Below are 19015 nucleotides of genomic sequence, written 5' to 3' on the forward strand. Positions count from 1 at the left end.
CTCCAGACACAGATTCCGCCCCGCTACACGCCATTGACCGATGTTTGCTCCACCCAGGGCCAGCATCACAGACAAGCCGATGTGGAGACTTTTTTTCTGTGGGTGTGGACACACGGCTATAATTTGTGTAGAATTATGTTGCCTATGATGATATTTTTGCTGAACCTGACCAATTTTGCATAGGAATCCGATTTATTTTTATCAACAAAGATTTTGGCATTTTATCATAAAGAGCGTTGACCAGCAATATCCATTCATCTGTGTAGCATAGTTTACTGTTAGTAATGGTGTTCCGCATGTTTGCACCTGTAAAATATCAAAGAAACGTCAAATAAGTTCAGGACCCTGGACAGCTTCCGGTGAGGACTGAATAATGACTGTATGGGAGCTACAGCAGCTGAATCACTGGCACTCTTTATGCTACAACAAAACTTAACAATATAATATAAGATAATAGCTCATTTTAATTGATTTCTTCCTAGTTTACACTATATTCCCCGTAAAATTCTCACATTGGGACACTGCCTCTTTAACACTAGTTTACCTTGTGGTTATTTACAAAAAATTTTTAGTAACTAAATTAACTTAAACCTCAACAAACTGAAAAAAAACAAAAATGTATGATAAACAAATAGCCACAAATAACCACATGTTCCATTACATCCCCCTCAAAGGTGGTGAACTTCCAGACGTAAAAATACGTTTGCCCAGCAGATGGCGGAAACCAACAAGGCAAAAACAGTAAATATTCAATGAAATCATGTACGTTATAAATGTTGCATAACTATAATGTGTCTCAGTGTGTCCAAAATCCGTACATTTTTTATTTACATCATTCATAACTTTTCTCAGATTAGGTATAAGCATTTGGTATAATAACTACACATAAACAAATAAATTATTACAGACACTTTCCTGTATGTAGACATAACAATATCATATTTGCTCTATGCATCGGGAATATATTTGCTATCTTCCTTTAAAAGATATTCAACCATGACAGCTGCAGAGATGGGGGATTCGCGTTATAGTTATTAGTAATCTGGATTTTTTAGTGGCTCAAAGCGTATGTAATATTTTGTATGTGTTCAGCACTCTTAACTACGCCAGATGTACAGCTACATGTTATTTACCATACCATTTTCCCTGAAACATTTTCTCCTTAAAAATTTACACCTCTAATTAAGATTTTTAAATTCATTTGTAACCTTTGGTCACAATTTTAATTAAATACACTTTTGCTAGACACTTCATTGTCATGACTTATCTGACTTTATCATGTCATATATGTGACATTGTTTCTATATATTTTACCAGATGAACTTACATTACAAAGTACAGTTGACAGACTTTCATTACGGGCATCACAAAGTAATTCTAATATATCGCCTACTGTATGTAAACAATATATATATATACAATATACAATAGCTGATATACAATATCCTAACTCAAAATATACAACTATTGGCAGACAAATGTTAAGTCTGATGACAACATATATAAGAAAATGTGATTGTTATTACAATACATTTTAGCAGCTACCTTTCACAAAGCTGAGCTCTTGTGCCCATATCTCATAATCCTATTGAAAGCTATTAGGAGTTGTAGTGCTACAGAGTCTTAGAAGTTAGAAAATGTGCATGTGGCTGTCCATCATACTCAGCCTACTACCCTATAAACAATATCTGAGGCTAAATAAGACTAATACAGCTAGATACCTTCTGAGTTTGCATGTTTAGTCTTTAACATTTTTCATTGTAAAAATGTAAACATATCCAAGAACCCTCATGCAACACAACCATGGTTAAAATAAGATTTAAAAAAAATACCATTCTTCATTCCATAACCCCTAATCTATTTCTCCATGAAAACTCAAAATATTTTTAAGACTTGAGTTTTAACTTTGATGTAACGTTTGTGATGTACTTTTCAGTCAAGTTTGGCATTTCAAATTGTCCTTTGCTGCATAGCTGGGACAAATTTGCACTTTGTTTCATTGCCTACTGTTACACATAAGGGAAACTGATAGACTACCAAAAAGTCCAACGAAGAGTCAAGTGCAAAGCAATAAATAGACCAACAGATGGCCTGTGCAAGCACAGCAAAATGGATAAGAGGCTTTGCTGTCTTTACGTAATGGTCCTCCTGTTAAATATCACATACACACAAACACAGACCAATGTTCATGACTACAGTATACAGTACATATACACAGAGTTTTATGAGATAGGGCTGGTGCTTCATAAACTTCATTTTTAAACATTTAAAAATCATTCATTGACTATAGCTTCCATAATTTTAGTTTGACTTTGAAATAATAAGTAAAAGTTCAAAACTTTTTTTATAGTTTTAATGTTTGAACATTTGGAATTTGTTTCCTGCCCGTCACTTTTCAAAATGACCTGCAGAATGATTAGTTACAGTTTTTAAGTGAATTTAGTTCACATAATTCAAATGAATGTCTTAATAGGGAAAAAGACACAAACGCTGTAGTAGTGGTAAGTAGTGTCCTCAGTGGTCCAATCTGCTTAATGTTCTATACTTATCATTTGTGGGAAAGGGAGTCTCAGAGTTGTCCGGCACTCTGAGAATTTATGCAATGCTCTGCATTCACATATAAACTTTTTAGTCTCCGGCTGCAGTTAGTAAGTATTTTTGTTCACTTTTCAATGGCTCCTGAGTCTCTATCAGAACAGGGGCCCTCTCTGGAGAAGAGGGGATTTTGCAGGCCTTGTACAGTATAACAAAGAGAATGAGAATAAGGACAGCTACTACTGAGTTACACACAATAGCCACAATGGCAGCTTTAGACAGGCCAGCCCTTAGTTCCGTCTCCATAGTGATGTGACCTCGGGGATCTGACTTCAAGATTAAGGACACCTGGGAGGTATTTTCCACAAGTCACAGTTCATCTCAGTACGTTCCCATAGTTTGTTGTTGTTGCAAATGGTGATAAGTCTCGAAAGAGCCCAAACATCTGGTGCGAGAGAGTAAGAATGATCTACTGAAGTTCTACTGTATAAGGAGATTCAAAGTCCTGTCTGATATCCTTTTGGAAACCTCTTCAACATGATTCCTGAAAAATAAGGTTGACAACAATTAGTTATGTACATGTATCACCAAAATATATTATGGAAATTTTCTTGTTACTAGTGTTCCTGACATAAAGGTATACTTGTACACAATATACAAATAGTATTAGACATGACAGCATGCACTCTATGTGACAAATTCCCTGTCGTTCCATGTTATCCCAGCATGATCTGAGAATGTTCCAATGGGCACCATATGTGCTTTATTGGAAAAAGGACATTTTGGAAATGTTTGGTAACAGACCTTTGAACCCCACTTTCGGGCGTTTACATAAACCCATAGACACAAATGTATTTATATAAACACAAACACTTTATGCAGATACAACAAGGTCTATGGTATGTGGGGCATTGTGGAAAGTGGGAAAATGTGTTTTAAGCAAACTGTGAGTACATATTGGAGTAAACATATTCAATAGAAATTCAGAATTAGACTATTTGTATTTTATATATACACTAAAATAGTTCTTATGTAAAGAGTACCTTCTAAATTAGCACTTTTATTCAGACGCACAGGTTTCTTACCGCTAGCAATGAGCACTGATGCTAGGATGAGGGAGAACAGGTTGAGTCGGGTCATCAGCTGCTGAATGTTGGCATTGATCACAACCCTCTCTATTTGTGATGTCACATTGGTCACACAAAATTTTGCCAATGATAGGTTTTAAGCAAATTGTGAGTGCATATTGAAGTTAACATATTAACTTAATAAAAAATACATAAAAATCACAAAGACCCTCAAATACAGAGTCTGTCACCCACCAAATTTTGTTACCAGAAACCAAATTTGTGAAGCACATTTACTGTAAAAGACATTTCTATCCATTATCATTTACTTTCAGTCCATAGAGCAGAGTCAAAGGTCCTGTTGTGGTGACTGTAGTTAAACTAAGACAAGCTAGTCAGAATCAGGGACTTTCTGATCAATAAAAAGCTGCAAGGCACATGATGAACAACAGTGCAATGGAATATCTGATTTCGGGGATGTTATTCCTGCTGTATACTGCATTCCTAATTTATGTATACAATATTAAATTCTATAGAGACAGTTTGTTTGGTTTAAAATATAGATCTCTATTTTGTAACTTAAAGGCTGAAAAAGTTATTGAAAGCTTTTTGCTGACCTTCGGCGACCATGGGGTTAATCGTGGGCAGTATTCATTTCTTCTTTTCAAACTGGGAAAATATTGCATAGGCAAGATTTCTATATTAGAATCTTAATATTAATTAATTAATTAATAATCTTAATAAACCAACTTTTTTTAATTTTTAATTTTTACAGCATTTTTAGTTGTCAAGATATTAAAACATAATAGAGAAGTTTTAAAACTTAAATGAGTTGAGGATATATTATGTATAGGCTATTCAAAGTATGATATTAATATAGAAATTATTATCAATAGTTAAGGGGGATTTGAATGCACATTAACATGTAAATAAAACTTTTCTATTTCTGTAACATAACATTCTTTCAAAATCATCAGGGTAAAGAAATTATCTAATTATCAAGTCTTGACTGAAAAACAGCCCTACCCCCCAAAATGAAGCATGATGGGAACAATGAAGCACTTGTCCCACATTGTGCACTGGCACCAACTGACGCTTACAGAATACTGAAGAAGGTCTATTGAGAAATTGAATGAGAAAAAACATTTGCCAAAGATTTTAGGAATACATCTTTAGAAGGTAAACGCACTGTGAAAACATTGAAATAAACGCAAGGTCCGAACTTGCCTGTATGAGGAGATGGTCCTCCATTCAGAACGAAACAATTCCCATGACATCCTCCCGACCTAACTTGCCCGCTTTTTCGTCTTTTGGATATTGTGAAGTACTTCGTATGCTCAACTACTCAACGACAGAAAACTCTGATGTGCTGATGTGCATTCACATTCATAAATAAGTTCTCATTGTTGATCAGAGTCGGGACTCCTCCTCCAGGCGAGCGAGAGTCGGAGCGTCACTGAGTCGGTCCTGCAGTGTTGAGATAAAGTGAGCCAGATATACCATCAGAGAGCAAACGTTGTTTGCTTACGTAATGTTTACTTTTTGAGTGTTAAGCCTGTGAGCCTGGGCTCAGCCACCTTGTAGCCAAGTGTCTGTGGGCTGGGCGTGATGTTAAAAACCAAAGAAGTTGATATCCAACGCCTTTTGTTAAAACTTTGTACTTTACATAGTTGTGCTTGAATCACAGCTTTGGGTTTATACAAAAATAACAGACAACACCTAGAAAATATAAAATAAAAAGATATTCTATAAGAAAGAAATAACCACATTACAGGATGTGCTAATGTTTTTTTTACATTACTGTACCCTGTTTACATTCTTAAAAGGAGTTGTGCTGAATGCATTTAAACTATGAAATGCTTAAACAGGTTAATCCATGAAATGCGTTCTTTTAGATTTTTCCGCAACATAAGCAGCCAGGAGTCCCCATGGAGTCATTATAAGTAGGACGGTTGCAGGGTTAAAACATCCCCCCAGCTGTAATGTGAATTTTTATGCTTATAGAACCCACAAAATAGAAATAGGAACAATTGTACAGATTTATTCATTTATTCACATCCCACATCACAAAACAACCAGGAGGCAATCCTTGTTCCTTAATGATTTGTATACCGTACAAACTATCTACACAAACCTTTAAGCATTTTCAAACAAACATTTTCAACGAAAAACATTTAGATTGATTTATAAACTATTTTCTTCTTAGAGACTAACTGAATTTAGCGGAGCCTAACACTTACCCTTATCCTAATAGGTGTCTTACTGAATTTAAAAGAATCAGTTTTTTATACACAAAACAATCTTTAAAATGTATTTGGAAAAAAAATGCATGCAAGTACTTATATAAACCCACATATGCCCTAATCACCTGATTCAAATGTGTCAATGTGTTTTGTGTCAATAGGTCAAGATTATCATAAATTATCAGGATTATCCTAATTCCTCCTACATTTGAGTGTGAAGTGCTCATAGAAAGCTTCACCTCCTTCGACCAAATGCTCAGAATAAACTCTTTAAGATACAATACTGTCTTTGACTTTACATTTTAATCCAAGTATCATGTTAAAATAGCCAGAAGATAATTCTAAGGTAGATATTCGTTTGGAGTTTGGATTGATATTATGTCAATAATCAGTGGTTTGTGGTCAATGAATGTATGTAAAAAGGGAGAAAAAAACAGGACCCATGCTGTTCTTTTATTGTTTATTTGATGATTTGTGGGATTTGTTTTTCGTTCTTAACAATGAGGTCAGCACCTTTGGTCCATCTTAGTTGTTCATCATGGTCTTTAGTAAACAAAGAAAAAAACAGGAAGAACATTTCAATAAAGGCAATCACATGGAATTGTCATTTTTAATGACTTGGGTTTTTTTGCTTAACTAACTTGAGACAGAACATAGAGAAATACTGTAAGCTTCAGGCTGGTTGTTAAACCAGCATAGTCTACCTGATCGATCCAGTCATTAAAAGCAGACACACGGGTGAACACTGTAGGTTTTTTCACATAGTTGCAACCCAGACCCGACACAAAGCTGGCGATACCGTGCACCTCCCATATGCCGCTAGAGTTCTTGCAGTTCAGGGGGCCACCAGAGTCACCCTATATCATGTTATCAAAATGCAATTTACTCTTATAAAAGTTACATATGGCCGCACAAACAAGGGTTGAAAAATCGATTTAAAGGAAAACAGACAGAATATTGCTCACATTGCAGCCAGCAACAACACCATCTCCACCAGAGCAGACCATGGTTTCCTTGATGGATGGACCCCACCAGTCAGGCTTGGTGCAGGTTTCATGGTCAACAATGGGCATCAGAGCCTGTTGCAGGGTATCAGGCAGAGGGCCACCAGCTGTGACACAACCAAAGGCTTAATGTTCTGTATACAGTTTACTACTGTATATACCGCACTTGTAAAAAGAGAGTTAACTATGCATAGTAAGAGTATACACATTATGATCACATCACATGCACACACAAACTCTTACTGGACAGTCTTCCCCAGCCCGTAACATAGCAGGGGTAGTTGTTTGAAAGAATGCTGCCTGCAGCAGGGATGCAGCCCAACTGAACACTATCACTTAGTGTCACAGGCTCGGACAGCTTAATGAGGGCAATGTCATTTCTGAATTCACACAATCATAAGTTTTGAAATGTATATATGTATTAAAGGTAAAGTTACATTTGGAAGAGTAAATAAAATACATCTGAAGCAGATCTTACCCAAGGGACACAAATACTGGGTTCCACTTCTCATGCACAATAATCTTCTCTGTACTGATGGCGTTTGAGCCAGGCTCGTTTTCTGCCAGGTTATGCTTACCAACAAATACCCTGTAGGTCCTCGAAGAACTAAAGGACACACAATGCATGATGGTTAAATCCAACTGAAAACTACCGCATCCCTCATGCAAGTTCCCAACAAGTGAAATTCACACAAATAAGGGCCACATGAGTTCTGGAGCCTCCTGTTGCATGGGTCACTAACATCAATATTACTTGAATTATTGTGGGCCCATCTGTACCTGTCAGCCTGTCATTTTCACCGTTTGTTCTATCACAACGCCCTCCTCTAAATACATGGATAAACACCGGATTAAACTCTCATACCTGATACAGTGAGCAGCGGTCATCACCCAGTTGGTGTCAATGATAGATCCTCCACAGGTGTGATACCAGGAATCACCATTCAGATACTGCAGAGAGATCTATTCACAAGACAAATGGGGAGAGCGAGATGAATGCATAAAAAGTATTTACACCTGTATAGATTTTAGGAATGTTATAAAATCAGTGATGGGATTACAGGGAGTGAAAGTGTCAATGTGAAATGAGTCAAAAATAAGAAAGGGTACAGATGCAATAGAAAAGTGTGGCAAATATAAACCAGGTTATAGGACTTATTTTTTTAAGGATGTGGTATAACAAGAGGAAAAGAAATGGAATGAGAAGAAAAACTGACAAAATGGTGTTACCTACCTGCCAGGGCCAGCTGTGGGGTCTGGCTTCCACGCCATTGACCACACGGGAGCTGACAGGCTGAATGGGTGGCTGGCCACACCCAAAGGCTTCAATAGCAATTCAGAATTAGACTATTTGTATTATTTTATATACACTGAAAATAGTTGTAATGTAACGATACTTTATAGATTCATTTCTGCCTGATCTGAACCCTTAAAATGATTCTGTAGGTTGTTTCAGTAACCAAATAATATTTCTGCAATATATATTGCAAATATTCATTGCAATATTTATACATGGAAAGTTTACCTGACCAGACACTTTTTGCAGTTTATAATGAAATTAAATCTTCTAAATGAGCATTTTTATTCGACGCACAGGTTTCTTTCCGCTAGCAATGAGCACTGATGCTAGGACGAGGGAGAACATGTTGAATCGGGTCATAAGCTGCTGAATGTGGGCATTGATCACATTTAAACCCTCTCTATTTGTGATGTCACAATGGTCACACAAAATTTTGCCACTGATAGGTGTTACATGAACAAACTATCCTGTTCTGCATTGAAAAAATTATCAGCTCCTAAACAGATGCTTTCCTTGAATGTGTTCACATGGCCTTCACGCACAAGCTTTTGAAATAAGTTCATTTATTTAAGATATAACATAAAAATATAAAATATAAAACGTATTCACTAAATGTGTCAAATTGTTTGTAATTCAATATTTAAATGTTTTCAAAAGTACTTTTTGATGCTACAAAGAGTACCAGCACAATGTTTACTATAAATAAAATGTCTTAAACTCTTTGCTACAGGTTTTCTATAGCTTCAATGCTGTAATTCGGTCACTCTGCACAAGGAGTTGCATTTTGAAATACAAGTTGCTAATGATTTTAAACTAATGTACGTATTTCTGTTTTTAAATAGGGTAAGCAGATGTTAAGTTCTCAGAGAATGGATGCTGAAGCAGAATTGACCGATAACCTTCTTGCTTTTTTAGTTAGAAAACTCAGCAAAAACCATAGAACATTAAAACTGCTTGATAAAATTCAGACTTATATGCTGCTGTGTATTGTTTATGCGATGTTAAATTGAGAAGGAATTACATTCATTCATTGTATTATTTACATCCGAAACACACATCAGAAAACAGCTTGTGTTACTCGTTCATAGAAAGGACAAAATAAAATGTATCTTCTGATTTTTAGATCACAAAGCAAACTTTAATTGCTTTCAACTGAGATGTTCTAATTATATTTAAAAGACTATAATATAATAGCCTATTTTAATTTAAACTCTGTTTATTTACTGTATAAAGTATAAAAGTATACTGTTATTTGTAAAATGTCTAAATGTGTTAAAGTTATTTGTTGAACATGTATAACAAGTAAGTTATTTGTTAAATGTGTCAACTGTATTCTGCACTGTCTGGGCCATGCTCACAACCTTTTCACTCACCATGGCACACATCCTGTTGGTGATGTGACAAAAAAATCTTTAACGTTTGAATCTTTAACAAAAGTTTAAGATTCTGCCTCAAACTGTTGCCTCAAATGCTCTCTCCTTATTCAAATTATAATGCTTTACAAATATTCACCCTAAATGACCTTCTGGAAATTTTCATTTTCTCTGGAGAGGATTTGAATTTATCTAGATAATGGGATCAAGTGAATTCAGTCAACGAGAACTGATTTTTTCTGATTCTCATGTTGTTGCATCACCCCACAGCATCAAGCTTGCAAAACATATTAAACAAAAATGAAGAGAAAGTTAATAATCTATGAAATCAACAAGCTATTTTTTACTGAATGTATAATATAATTTTGATCAGTTTTTCCTTAGATGATTGTACATAGTTTATAGTTTGCTTTTGTTATATAGCCCATCCCATTCCCACCTCGTCATGTGTTTATGTGAATGTCTCATTCTCCTTCCTACAGTAGGCTTCTTACAGTCACATATTATATAGATTCAAATGTCAAGAAATCATACAAAAAAATCTTAATTTCTGGTAAAACTACAGTCATGCCTAACCCGTTACAGGACCAAGTGTCAGGTAAGACTTTCTGTGCTCAACTTATATGGTCTCAAATCAACGTGTTATCGATTTGTCACGCCTTGCCTTTGTGCTGTTTTGTACTGTTTTGCTAGGAAAGGTGCAATACTTCAAACCGCATAATTCAGTTTTTCACGATCATGCCTAACTAACTGACATACGAACGTTAATTTAACTTAATGTACACAGAGTTACCAAGAACTTGTTTGGGCTATTTTTATATGATACCCCAATTTAATCAGCGCAACAGACGCGCTTGATACGACGTGGCAATTCTGTGCATTTTGCTTTCGTGAAACAAAACGTTTAATCTTTCGTAAGAAACTCTCATAAGGAACTTTTTCAACCTGTGTAAATTTATGACAGTTACTTAAAAGTTCAAGAAGCATACTCACGCACATACGAGATGTTGCTACGCAAACTGGATTTCACGCGTCGCTGTGTTTTGAGCGCAATTCATAATCCAACAAACGTCAGCGGTGCATTTTATTGTGCGTTGACCACTTGCAATGCATCTGTACATATATGAAGAGAGGGTTGATGGTTTGCATGCTATTATCTAAATAAGAAAATTCTTATAGTGAGAAATACAATTCCATCTTGGCACAGAAATGTATTGTCGTTATCTTTTTATATTATATATTCAAGAATCTATATTAACATAGTTTATGGAATAAATGTACAGATTGGGTAAAATACGATATGTGTCGCACTAATAAGTGCTCCTGTGGTGTCTATTTATAATGGGCAATCATGTTGTTTATTCAGTTGACTGACCGTTTTACTTTTCATATGAACTAACAAGGTGTGTTTTCCTCTCAGCTAACAAAAAACGACCAGCAGCAAGTGGTCTGGAGTGTATTGGCCCTCTTGTGAGTTCTGTGGAGGAGACCCCAGACCCCATCAATACAGTCATCAAAGGAGAAATTCCACCCTGGATCAATGGCAGCTTCCTAAGAAATGGGCCTGGGAAATTTGAGTTTGGTGAAAGCAAGTAAGATAAAATAACTTATCACAGTCAACCTCAACAAGTCCTCTGCACTTTACTTGGTGTTCTTTTTGTTTATTCTTTCCCCTTTAGATTCATCCACTGGTTTGACGGCATGGCCTTGATGCATCGCTTTCACATAAAAGATGGTCAGGTGACCTACAGCAGTCAATTCTTGCACAGTGAATCTTACGAACAAAACTTGGAGAAGAATCGAATTGTGGTGTCTGAGTTTGGCACACTGGCGACGCCTGACCCATGCAAGAACGTCCTTGCTCGGTTCTTCTCACGTTTTCAGATTCCAAGTAAGAATCAAAGAGTGGTAAAATTTGAATATGAGTCAAATTTTGGGTTTGAACCGAATGTTCTGACCACATCAGAAATATCTGTGATGATTGGATCAGAATACTTCCATGTCAAAAACACAATTATTTGAAACCCGCATTAAGCTCATTATAGCCTTCGATCAACAGAGGCGACTGATAATGCAGGAGTGAACTTTGTCAAGTACAAAGGAGATTTTTATGTAAGCACAGAGACCAACTTCATGCGCAGAATTGACCCTGTGACCCTGGAAACCAAAGAAAAGGTACATATAAGAATGTTTCACAGAAATAGAAATATAACAAAAGAATACTGACTGTACTATAATTGATCTTAATGTGATTTATGGTTTGAAAGGTTGATTGGTCAAAATTCATTGCAATTAATGCAGCGACAGCTCATCCACACTATGACCGTGAAGGAGCAACTTATAACATAGGAAACTCATATGGTCGAAGAGGTGGGACGTCTCACTAATAATTCACTTTTCTGCTTTTCCAAATAGACTTCTTCCACTGTAATTTGTCTTGAATGTTTGACCTCTGATCTAAAATGTCTCTGTGTTTCTCAAAGGCTTTTACTATCATATCATCAGAGTTCCCCCAGGTGAGGAACAGAATGATGAAGCTGATCTGTCTGGTGCTGAGATCCTCTGCTCCATTCCTGCATCTGACCACAGGAAACCATCTTACTACCACAGTTTTGGTAGGTTTATTTGATTTTGACATCATCTGCTGCTTTTCAGCCACTCAACTTTTGAATACTGTTTGTATTAAGCATCTGTTTACAGAATCTCCCAGGGTAAAATATCTATTTTTCCCACGTGTTACTTCCTTACACTTTGATCGCGTTTGCACATTTTGTCGCTTGTTCTCATTTTTCTTGCAGCTATGTCTGAGAATTATATAGTCTTCATTGAACAGCCAATCAAACTGGAACTGCTAAAATTCATGCTGTATAGAGTTGCTGGAAAGAGTTTCCATAAAGTCATGTCCTGGAACCCAGAACTAGAGACCATCTTCCATGTGGCGAACCGACACACCGGCCAGGCACGCGAGAGTGATAACAGCACAATAATCATTATTTTAATGAGATCTACTTGCATCTTGTAGCTTTTTGCTTCATCCCTAAAACCCATGTTTTATCTCTGCAGCTCCTCAAGACAAAATACTACAGCAGCGCCATGTTCACCCTCCACCAGATTAATGCATACGAGGATAATGGCTTCTTGATTTTGGACATGTGCTGTGGAGATGATGGCAGCGTGATTGGTGACTTCACAATGGAAAACGTTGGGCAAGCATCTGGGGAGAAACTTGATAAGGTAATTTTGTAGAAATATTGCTGTAGTTTCATTATCACCATTACATCACCACCTTCATTTAGAGTATGTATCTGTATCTTTTGGCTTCTCCAGTTCTTCAATTCTATGTGTACAAACTTACCACGCCGCTACGTGCTGCCTCTGGATGTAAAGGAAAATGACTCTGATGACCAGAACCTCATCAATTTACAGAACACAACTGCAACTGCTGTTAAGACTGAAACTGGGGTATGCAAGATAGAGAGAAGGAAATGGAATTTTCTGAAAACGTATTATGAATGAAGAAGCAGTTATGTTCTCTCTTTTTTATAACAACAGGTGTTCCTCACTCATGAGGACCTCTACAATGATGACCTGTTGCAGTATGGCGGTCTCGAATTCCCACAGATAAACTACAGCCAATACAACGGTCGTCCTTATCGGTACTTCTACGCCTGTGGCTTTGGACATGTATTTGGAGACTCTCTGCTTAAAATGGATCTAGATGGAAAAAAGCTAAAGGTTTGTACAAATTCCACTAAGCATCTTCCCCCATTTTCTTCACATATTTTCATACAACATTAGATCTGTCTTGATGTTTGCAGGCGTGGCGCCATCCTGGCTTGTTCCCATCAGAGCCAGTGTTTGTTTCAGCACCTGATGCTAAGGATGAGGATGATGGTGTAGTTATGTCTGTGATCATTACACCAAGAGAAGTGAGTTTCTACATGTAGAAATTCAGGCTTTGCATTTTGTTGCATTTTGACAACTGTTCTGGAGAGAAAAAGGGAAACGAGGGATACAATGCATAAGATTTCTTTACTGCTTTACCATGTTACCATTAAGTTATTTTTTGTGTTTTAACTTTGCATTAGAAGAAGAGCAGTTTCCTCCTTGTCCTTGATGCTAAGACCTTCAGAGAGCTAGGACGAGCAGAAGTTCCTGTGGACATTCCATATGGCACACATGGACTCTACAATGAGATGCGCTAAACAAAGAATTTATCAACATGAGGGAGAAAATGCACATATATATCATATAACAGTATACAATATTCAGATGTACTCCTGCTGTTTTCCTCTAGACACCTATGCAGAGTAAAAACTGAAACAAACGTTTAAAAAAACAAAATCTTAGCTCTTTTACAGACCAAAAGTAAAACATTCAAATTATTAGAAGGGTTACTAATAGAGTACTATCATCTTTTTTGTATAATACTGTATGTATTTAGTAATATTGGGTTTTGCAGACTGTATCTGTATATTCCATATACATTACCCTAACTCTTACATATTTGGTATTTAAAAAATATGCTTTTGAAAAAAAATGTGATTCGTATTAAACACGTTACATTTAAATATGTACAAAATTGCAACAATATTTCATGAGCTTACTTGTTACATGACCAAGCTATATTTTGCTCTAATAAGGAGGCTAAAGACCACGCTCTCTAGGAATGTCGCTAGACTACCTCTTGAGGTGGGGGAGTCAGGTTTACACAATGCACAGCTCTTCACTAGCTGGCCTCCGTTACAACAGCAACCAAAGTCATTACACCACAGGCTACCCCTGCCCTCCCACCTCCAGACATCTGTTTAGAAGACCCTCTCATACATCTGACTTTTTTATCAACTTAATCAAGCTTTACCAGTCGCCATTCTTACTTTCTCAAAGTCTTACCCAGGACTTACTACTACAGACAATGGGGCTACAGTGTTTGTCGTGCTTTCTGACTGATGGTGGTATTGTAACGGAAGGGAGGTGGACTGGACACTGTAAATATCTGACAGGCTTCACAAATGGCAGCACAATGTTGACTGAACTGAGGTGGACAGCTGTATTAGCCCAGTGATAAAGGGTTAAGGGTGGGTCAGGGTTCCAAAGGTCGAAAAAGACAAACTAATTTACCACACTATAGCAACACGCTATACATACTGTTGATTTCTTAAGTTTTAACTGCATAAATTATGTTGCTGATTAATTGATAGTGTAAAACAAATCCTTTACATTAAATGTTAACTTTTCACCCTAAACACAATACTAAGCTTACATGATTGTATTTAAACCATCAGAAACACTGATATCATACTATCACATCGCTTGTTTGACTGCGTGTGTGTAGTGTAAGAAACGTCCAGTTTTGGAGCGTCTACCTCATTTTGGAGCTCCCGCCCCCATTTCAGTCTTTTTCTGCATGTTTTTGTTTACATATACCAAATCATAGTTATACTAAAACGGTAGAAATGCCATTTACAGTATGACATGTTGTTATTCTATCATGACAACAAGGTAAGTCAATTATTTTAACTTATAAAACGCTAGTGCAGTTGTAACTGTTATTATATTAGATACATTTGACCACCCTTTAAATAATAATTGTAAGTCACATTTGATTGTGACACTTTTCAGATGTTACTCAAATACCAGTTATTTTTAAATAGTTCTAATCCAACATGTGCACCTGCAGATACCCGTCTCGACATACCCCTCTCCTCAAAATCGATCCCTGATCTCCGTATCAGCAGGTGGCGCTAGTGCGACACAGAACTGTTAAATTCATTTCAACTTCAAGAGGAAGAGAAAGAACAAGTTGACATTAAACATCACAGAAAGCATTCAGAATTGGTCGGTATATCGTATTGGCACACCGTAGTTTACTTATTTATCTTAACAAGCAATAAGTTACTAGGTTTTCAATATTAAGGTTACTTATTTGTAACTCGATTTTTAAATTGACTTTATTTATAGAGTTAAGAAACTAAAAAAGCACAATCAGATCCATCAAACTTGGTAAGATTTATTTTTAACAAAACATTTTAAGTGTTGTGTGGTATTGCTTTTTTAGCTTTTTAATATATTACTGTACCACTGGAGGTTATAGTAAATTATTCACTGTATACTGTACTGTTTATCAGTACACCTGTTGTTTAACCAACTTTTTTTTTAACTGTTAGTTAACTATTTTAGTTAACACTTTAATCTCTGTGTTTTTTAAACAGTGTATTTGCAAAAGGTCCTTATAATATTGGTTTCTCATATGAAGGGAACTATACCCTGAACTTAGATCTTTACCACATTAAGGTGTGGCATTTTGCTTCATACTATACTAAGTGCATTGTCTTGATCTATACTAGTAACATTGGGAGTAAGATATGCCCTTGTTCCGGCAACTCGAACCTACACTTGACAAAGAACATCAGAAAAAAAAAAAGTGCATGAATAAATGGAATCAGGACGGGGATAGCATTTCCACGCTCGTTGGCCTTTGTCTCCAAAGCCTAGCTGAGAACATGAAAGACATGTGGGTCAAAGATTATGCCCAGAAATACATGGACCAATATTTCTTCAGATACGTCATGGGTCCCTTTAGTTCACTACGTAAGTTTTTGAGAATTCATCATTAAGAGAAATTATCCAGCAGATCATATTCTTGAAAAATGGCATCTCATGTGAATTATTTTCTTTCAGCGGGTGAGCTGCTGGATGAGCTGCTGTGTATTCTGTCTTCACGGAATCTGTTGACACGCGCAGCCCTGCATCTTCTCCTTCTCCCGCAGCTGACTTGTCTTTCTCTCAAATCCGCATGCGGCCTTGTGAATGGCAACCTTTGCTCTCTAATCCAGATACGATGCCAGGTTAAACAAAGACATATTTTACAAGCCGTTTGCACAAACATAATAATATGCTTGTTGGACTTGTAGACTCTTAAACTGAGCTGCAAACGGTTTTAAACTCCATAAAATGAGACGTTATCTAGGATTTTAGAGTTAAGGAGACTACATTATTGAAAGAAACTAATGTTTTTTAAAGAAACTGATGTTTCGGATCATTAATGTTGTCGAAAAATGTTCATATATATTTTTTTTAATTAACTGTATCCTTGTATATTTACAAATAGATATACACAGTTTACACATGTATACAAATTAAATTATGTATGATATTTTTAGATGTAATTCCTTTATTTGATATTCAAGAAATCATGAATGCAGCTCTTATTGAATAGTATGTTTACTCATTTTTCTATCTTGCACAGAATCTTCAGTCTCTGGATCTCAGTGGTGCTCAAAATGTGTCGTCCTCAGTGCTGTGTGAACTGCTTTATGGCCTACACCGTCTCAGTTCCCTCTCCCTGGCCGGAACCCTCTGTGATCAGAGAGTAATATCTGTGGTGAGCCGTCAATTCCCCATGCTAAAACACTTGGATGTTTCCCGATGTCTTCACCTTACCTCTAGCGACCTCCTCCCTTTGGGCTGCCAAGAATCAAACACGATATCTACAAAGGTTTTAAGCAGTCTGCTTGCTTTGGATATCTGTTTGGCAGACAGTGAAGGTGATGCAGTGGCTGCTGTTGCATATATCCTGCTTAGCTTACCCAAGCTTCAAAGTTTGGCACTGGAGGGTTTGGGACAGGCTTGTGTTCTCATACAGAACAGAGAATATGAGGTGACTGAGGAGTTCACTAATCGAAAAGGGGTGCTGAGTCTAAAAGACTTATGGGCTAGGAGGATACAAGAAGACCAGTTGAAAGACAGCAGCTTTAAGAGCACAGATGGAGAGGAGGGTTTAAATTTAGAAGAACCAATAGACGAATGGTTGTCATTAGATGAAGGTCAGACTGATGAGGTAAGACAGAAAGAGACCGAAGGATGCATAGGGGTTACAGAAAAAGATTATGTTAAGGATGGAAGTGTGACAACATGTCTCAGGGATGTACAAGGATTGACTCTGGATACATTGGAGGCTGTAGGGAACGTCTGCCCTGACATTTGTGTCCTGTCATTGGACTGTCTCCAGCATAGCGCTGACAATGAAGATAGTGCTGACAGCTTCAAACAGGCAGCCGTTTTAGCCAGAGGACTAGGTAGGTTTTCTGGCCAGCTACGCTGTCTTTCTCTTCAGTTTGCTGGTCTGATGTCTGATCTAGTTCCAGCGCTTCAAGCTGCAGGCTCACACCTGCTCTCGCTCACTCTGGAAGGGATTAAAGCTGATGGAAACACTCCTTTACTGGAGCTCATTCATGCCTGTCCAAGACTCACCTCTCTCACTATTCATTTAGACCTACCCAGCACTAACTGGGAGGGAAATGATGATGATGACGAAGAGGATGGTGAAGATGAAGTCCTTTATAATCTGCCATGTATTCCAAATCTCCAGTCTCTAACACTAAAGTAAGTTAAATCACATGATAATTATTTTTGACACTCTTACTAAATTTATACCTCGATTTTTAGCAATAAAACGTGATGACATTTCCCACCTACAGCTTTTTCATGGATGAACAACGCATGATGCCTGCACTACGTTGGAGGTCTCTGAAAGGGGTGCTGGTGGCACTAATCAGGGGCGCTTCACTACTTCAGAAGCTCTCACTAATTGCTGTTCCCTGCCGATTGGACCCTGTGTTCAAACTTGTCTTGAACCATCTGGCCAAACCCTCTGGTGCATTAGACAGCCCCCCACTGCACTGCCTTAGATCTCTTGGCCTGAACCGGTCAGATATCACCATGGAGACAGTAGTTCATTTAGTAAAGACTTGTACACGATTGTCCAGTTTAGATTTGAGTGGCTGCTGGGCATTGACTTTGAGCAAAATCACGAAGTTACAAAGCAAATCCAAAAGGAGGCGCCATACGCTACAAATAACATGGACTTGAGCTGGGACAGACAAGGCCTTGCATTTAAAGAGCTGAGTACTTGGTTTAATGGGAGAATGAGGAATTATATGCTATTGTTAAGGGTGACCATCGATATCTTTTAATAATACCATAAGGCAAGACATGAACAGCAATGGTCCAGAATTACTTCCTCTTACAGTTTTTTTTAACACTACAACATTGTTAGAAAAATACAAAAAACAGAACATTTACATAATTTAGACAAATATATATGTGAAATAAATAACCTTAAGTAGTTCTGCACCACTGTTGTTTATGTCTTGCAAAATGGTCTATAGCAGTGGTTCTCAACAGGGGTGACAGTTGTCTGAAAACAGTTAATAATATTAATTTATCATAATATTAATTATCAAACACTATGAAAATCATATCCTTTCCAAATGTCTATATCCTAATATTTAATTATTCTACTACTAACCCATTGTAAGCACATTCCTAGTCTGTTATTGATCTAAAATCCAATGCTAAGAAACTGTCAATCACAAGTTTTTCTTCTTTCGTTACAACTTTAAAGCCATTCCCATTCATACGGTGTTTTATTGTTACTGCACTTATGTTGGAGAAATGAAATATCTCTTTACAATAAATAAGGGTTGTAAAA

The 19015-nt window shown here is 36.9% G+C and overlaps 3 protein-coding genes and 1 long non-coding RNA gene across 6 annotated transcripts; 2 read left to right on the forward strand and 2 right to left on the reverse strand.

Annotated features, from left to right (window-relative positions):
* Positions 1-804: 804 nt before the first annotated feature.
* On the reverse strand, positions 805-4615 carry LOC130419508 (uncharacterized). Its single transcript, XR_008906509.1, has 2 exons — positions 3621-4615; positions 805-3079 (listed from the first exon to the last, which is right to left on the reverse strand). It is a non-coding gene; the product is annotated as an uncharacterized LOC130419508 (long non-coding RNA).
* A 1676-nt stretch (positions 4616-6291) lies between these two features.
* Positions 6292-10584, reverse strand: ela3l (elastase 3 like). 3 transcript variants are annotated; one of them, XM_056746085.1, is made up of 8 exons: positions 10520-10584; positions 8084-8172; positions 7715-7812; positions 7328-7456; positions 7093-7229; positions 6811-6956; positions 6550-6702; positions 6292-6388 (listed from the first exon to the last, which is right to left on the reverse strand). In XM_056746085.1, the coding sequence occupies exons 3-8, from the start codon at positions 7735-7737 to the stop codon at positions 6371-6373; spliced, it is 606 nt and encodes a 201-aa protein (XP_056602063.1). In that variant the 5' UTR covers positions 7738-7812; positions 8084-8172; positions 10520-10584; the 3' UTR covers positions 6292-6370. The 3 variants fall into 3 exon arrangements, with proteins under 3 accessions (XP_056602063.1, XP_056602064.1, XP_056602062.1); XM_056746086.1 differs by having other exon boundaries at positions 10516-10552; XM_056746084.1 differs by lacking the exon at positions 10520-10584 and adding an exon at positions 8455-8827.
* On the forward strand, positions 9470-14654 carry bco2l (beta-carotene 15, 15-dioxygenase 2, like). Its single transcript, XM_056746083.1, has 12 exons — positions 9470-10120; positions 10943-11114; positions 11202-11413; positions 11582-11697; positions 11790-11892; positions 12006-12137; positions 12321-12481; positions 12586-12756; positions 12850-12984; positions 13075-13257; positions 13341-13451; positions 13611-14654. Exons 1-12 carry the CDS (start codon positions 9982-9984, stop codon positions 13725-13727), a joined length of 1752 nt encoding a protein of 583 aa, XP_056602061.1. The 5' UTR covers positions 9470-9981; the 3' UTR covers positions 13728-14654.
* A 661-nt stretch (positions 14655-15315) lies between these two features.
* Positions 15316-19009, forward strand: si:ch211-214j8.12 (uncharacterized protein LOC100000539 homolog). Its single transcript, XM_056746237.1, has 6 exons — positions 15316-15360; positions 15484-15525; positions 15870-16113; positions 16204-16370; positions 16772-17907; positions 18003-19009. Exons 3-6 carry the CDS (start codon positions 15888-15890, stop codon positions 18391-18393), a joined length of 1920 nt encoding a protein of 639 aa, XP_056602215.1. The 5' UTR covers positions 15316-15360; positions 15484-15525; positions 15870-15887; the 3' UTR covers positions 18394-19009.
* Positions 19010-19015: the final 6 nt, after the last annotated feature.

Source organism: Triplophysa dalaica, chromosome 4 (assembly GCF_015846415.1).
Source record: "Triplophysa dalaica isolate WHDGS20190420 chromosome 4, ASM1584641v1, whole genome shotgun sequence".
NCBI classification, from domain to species: domain Eukaryota; kingdom Metazoa; phylum Chordata; class Actinopteri; order Cypriniformes; family Nemacheilidae; genus Triplophysa; species Triplophysa dalaica.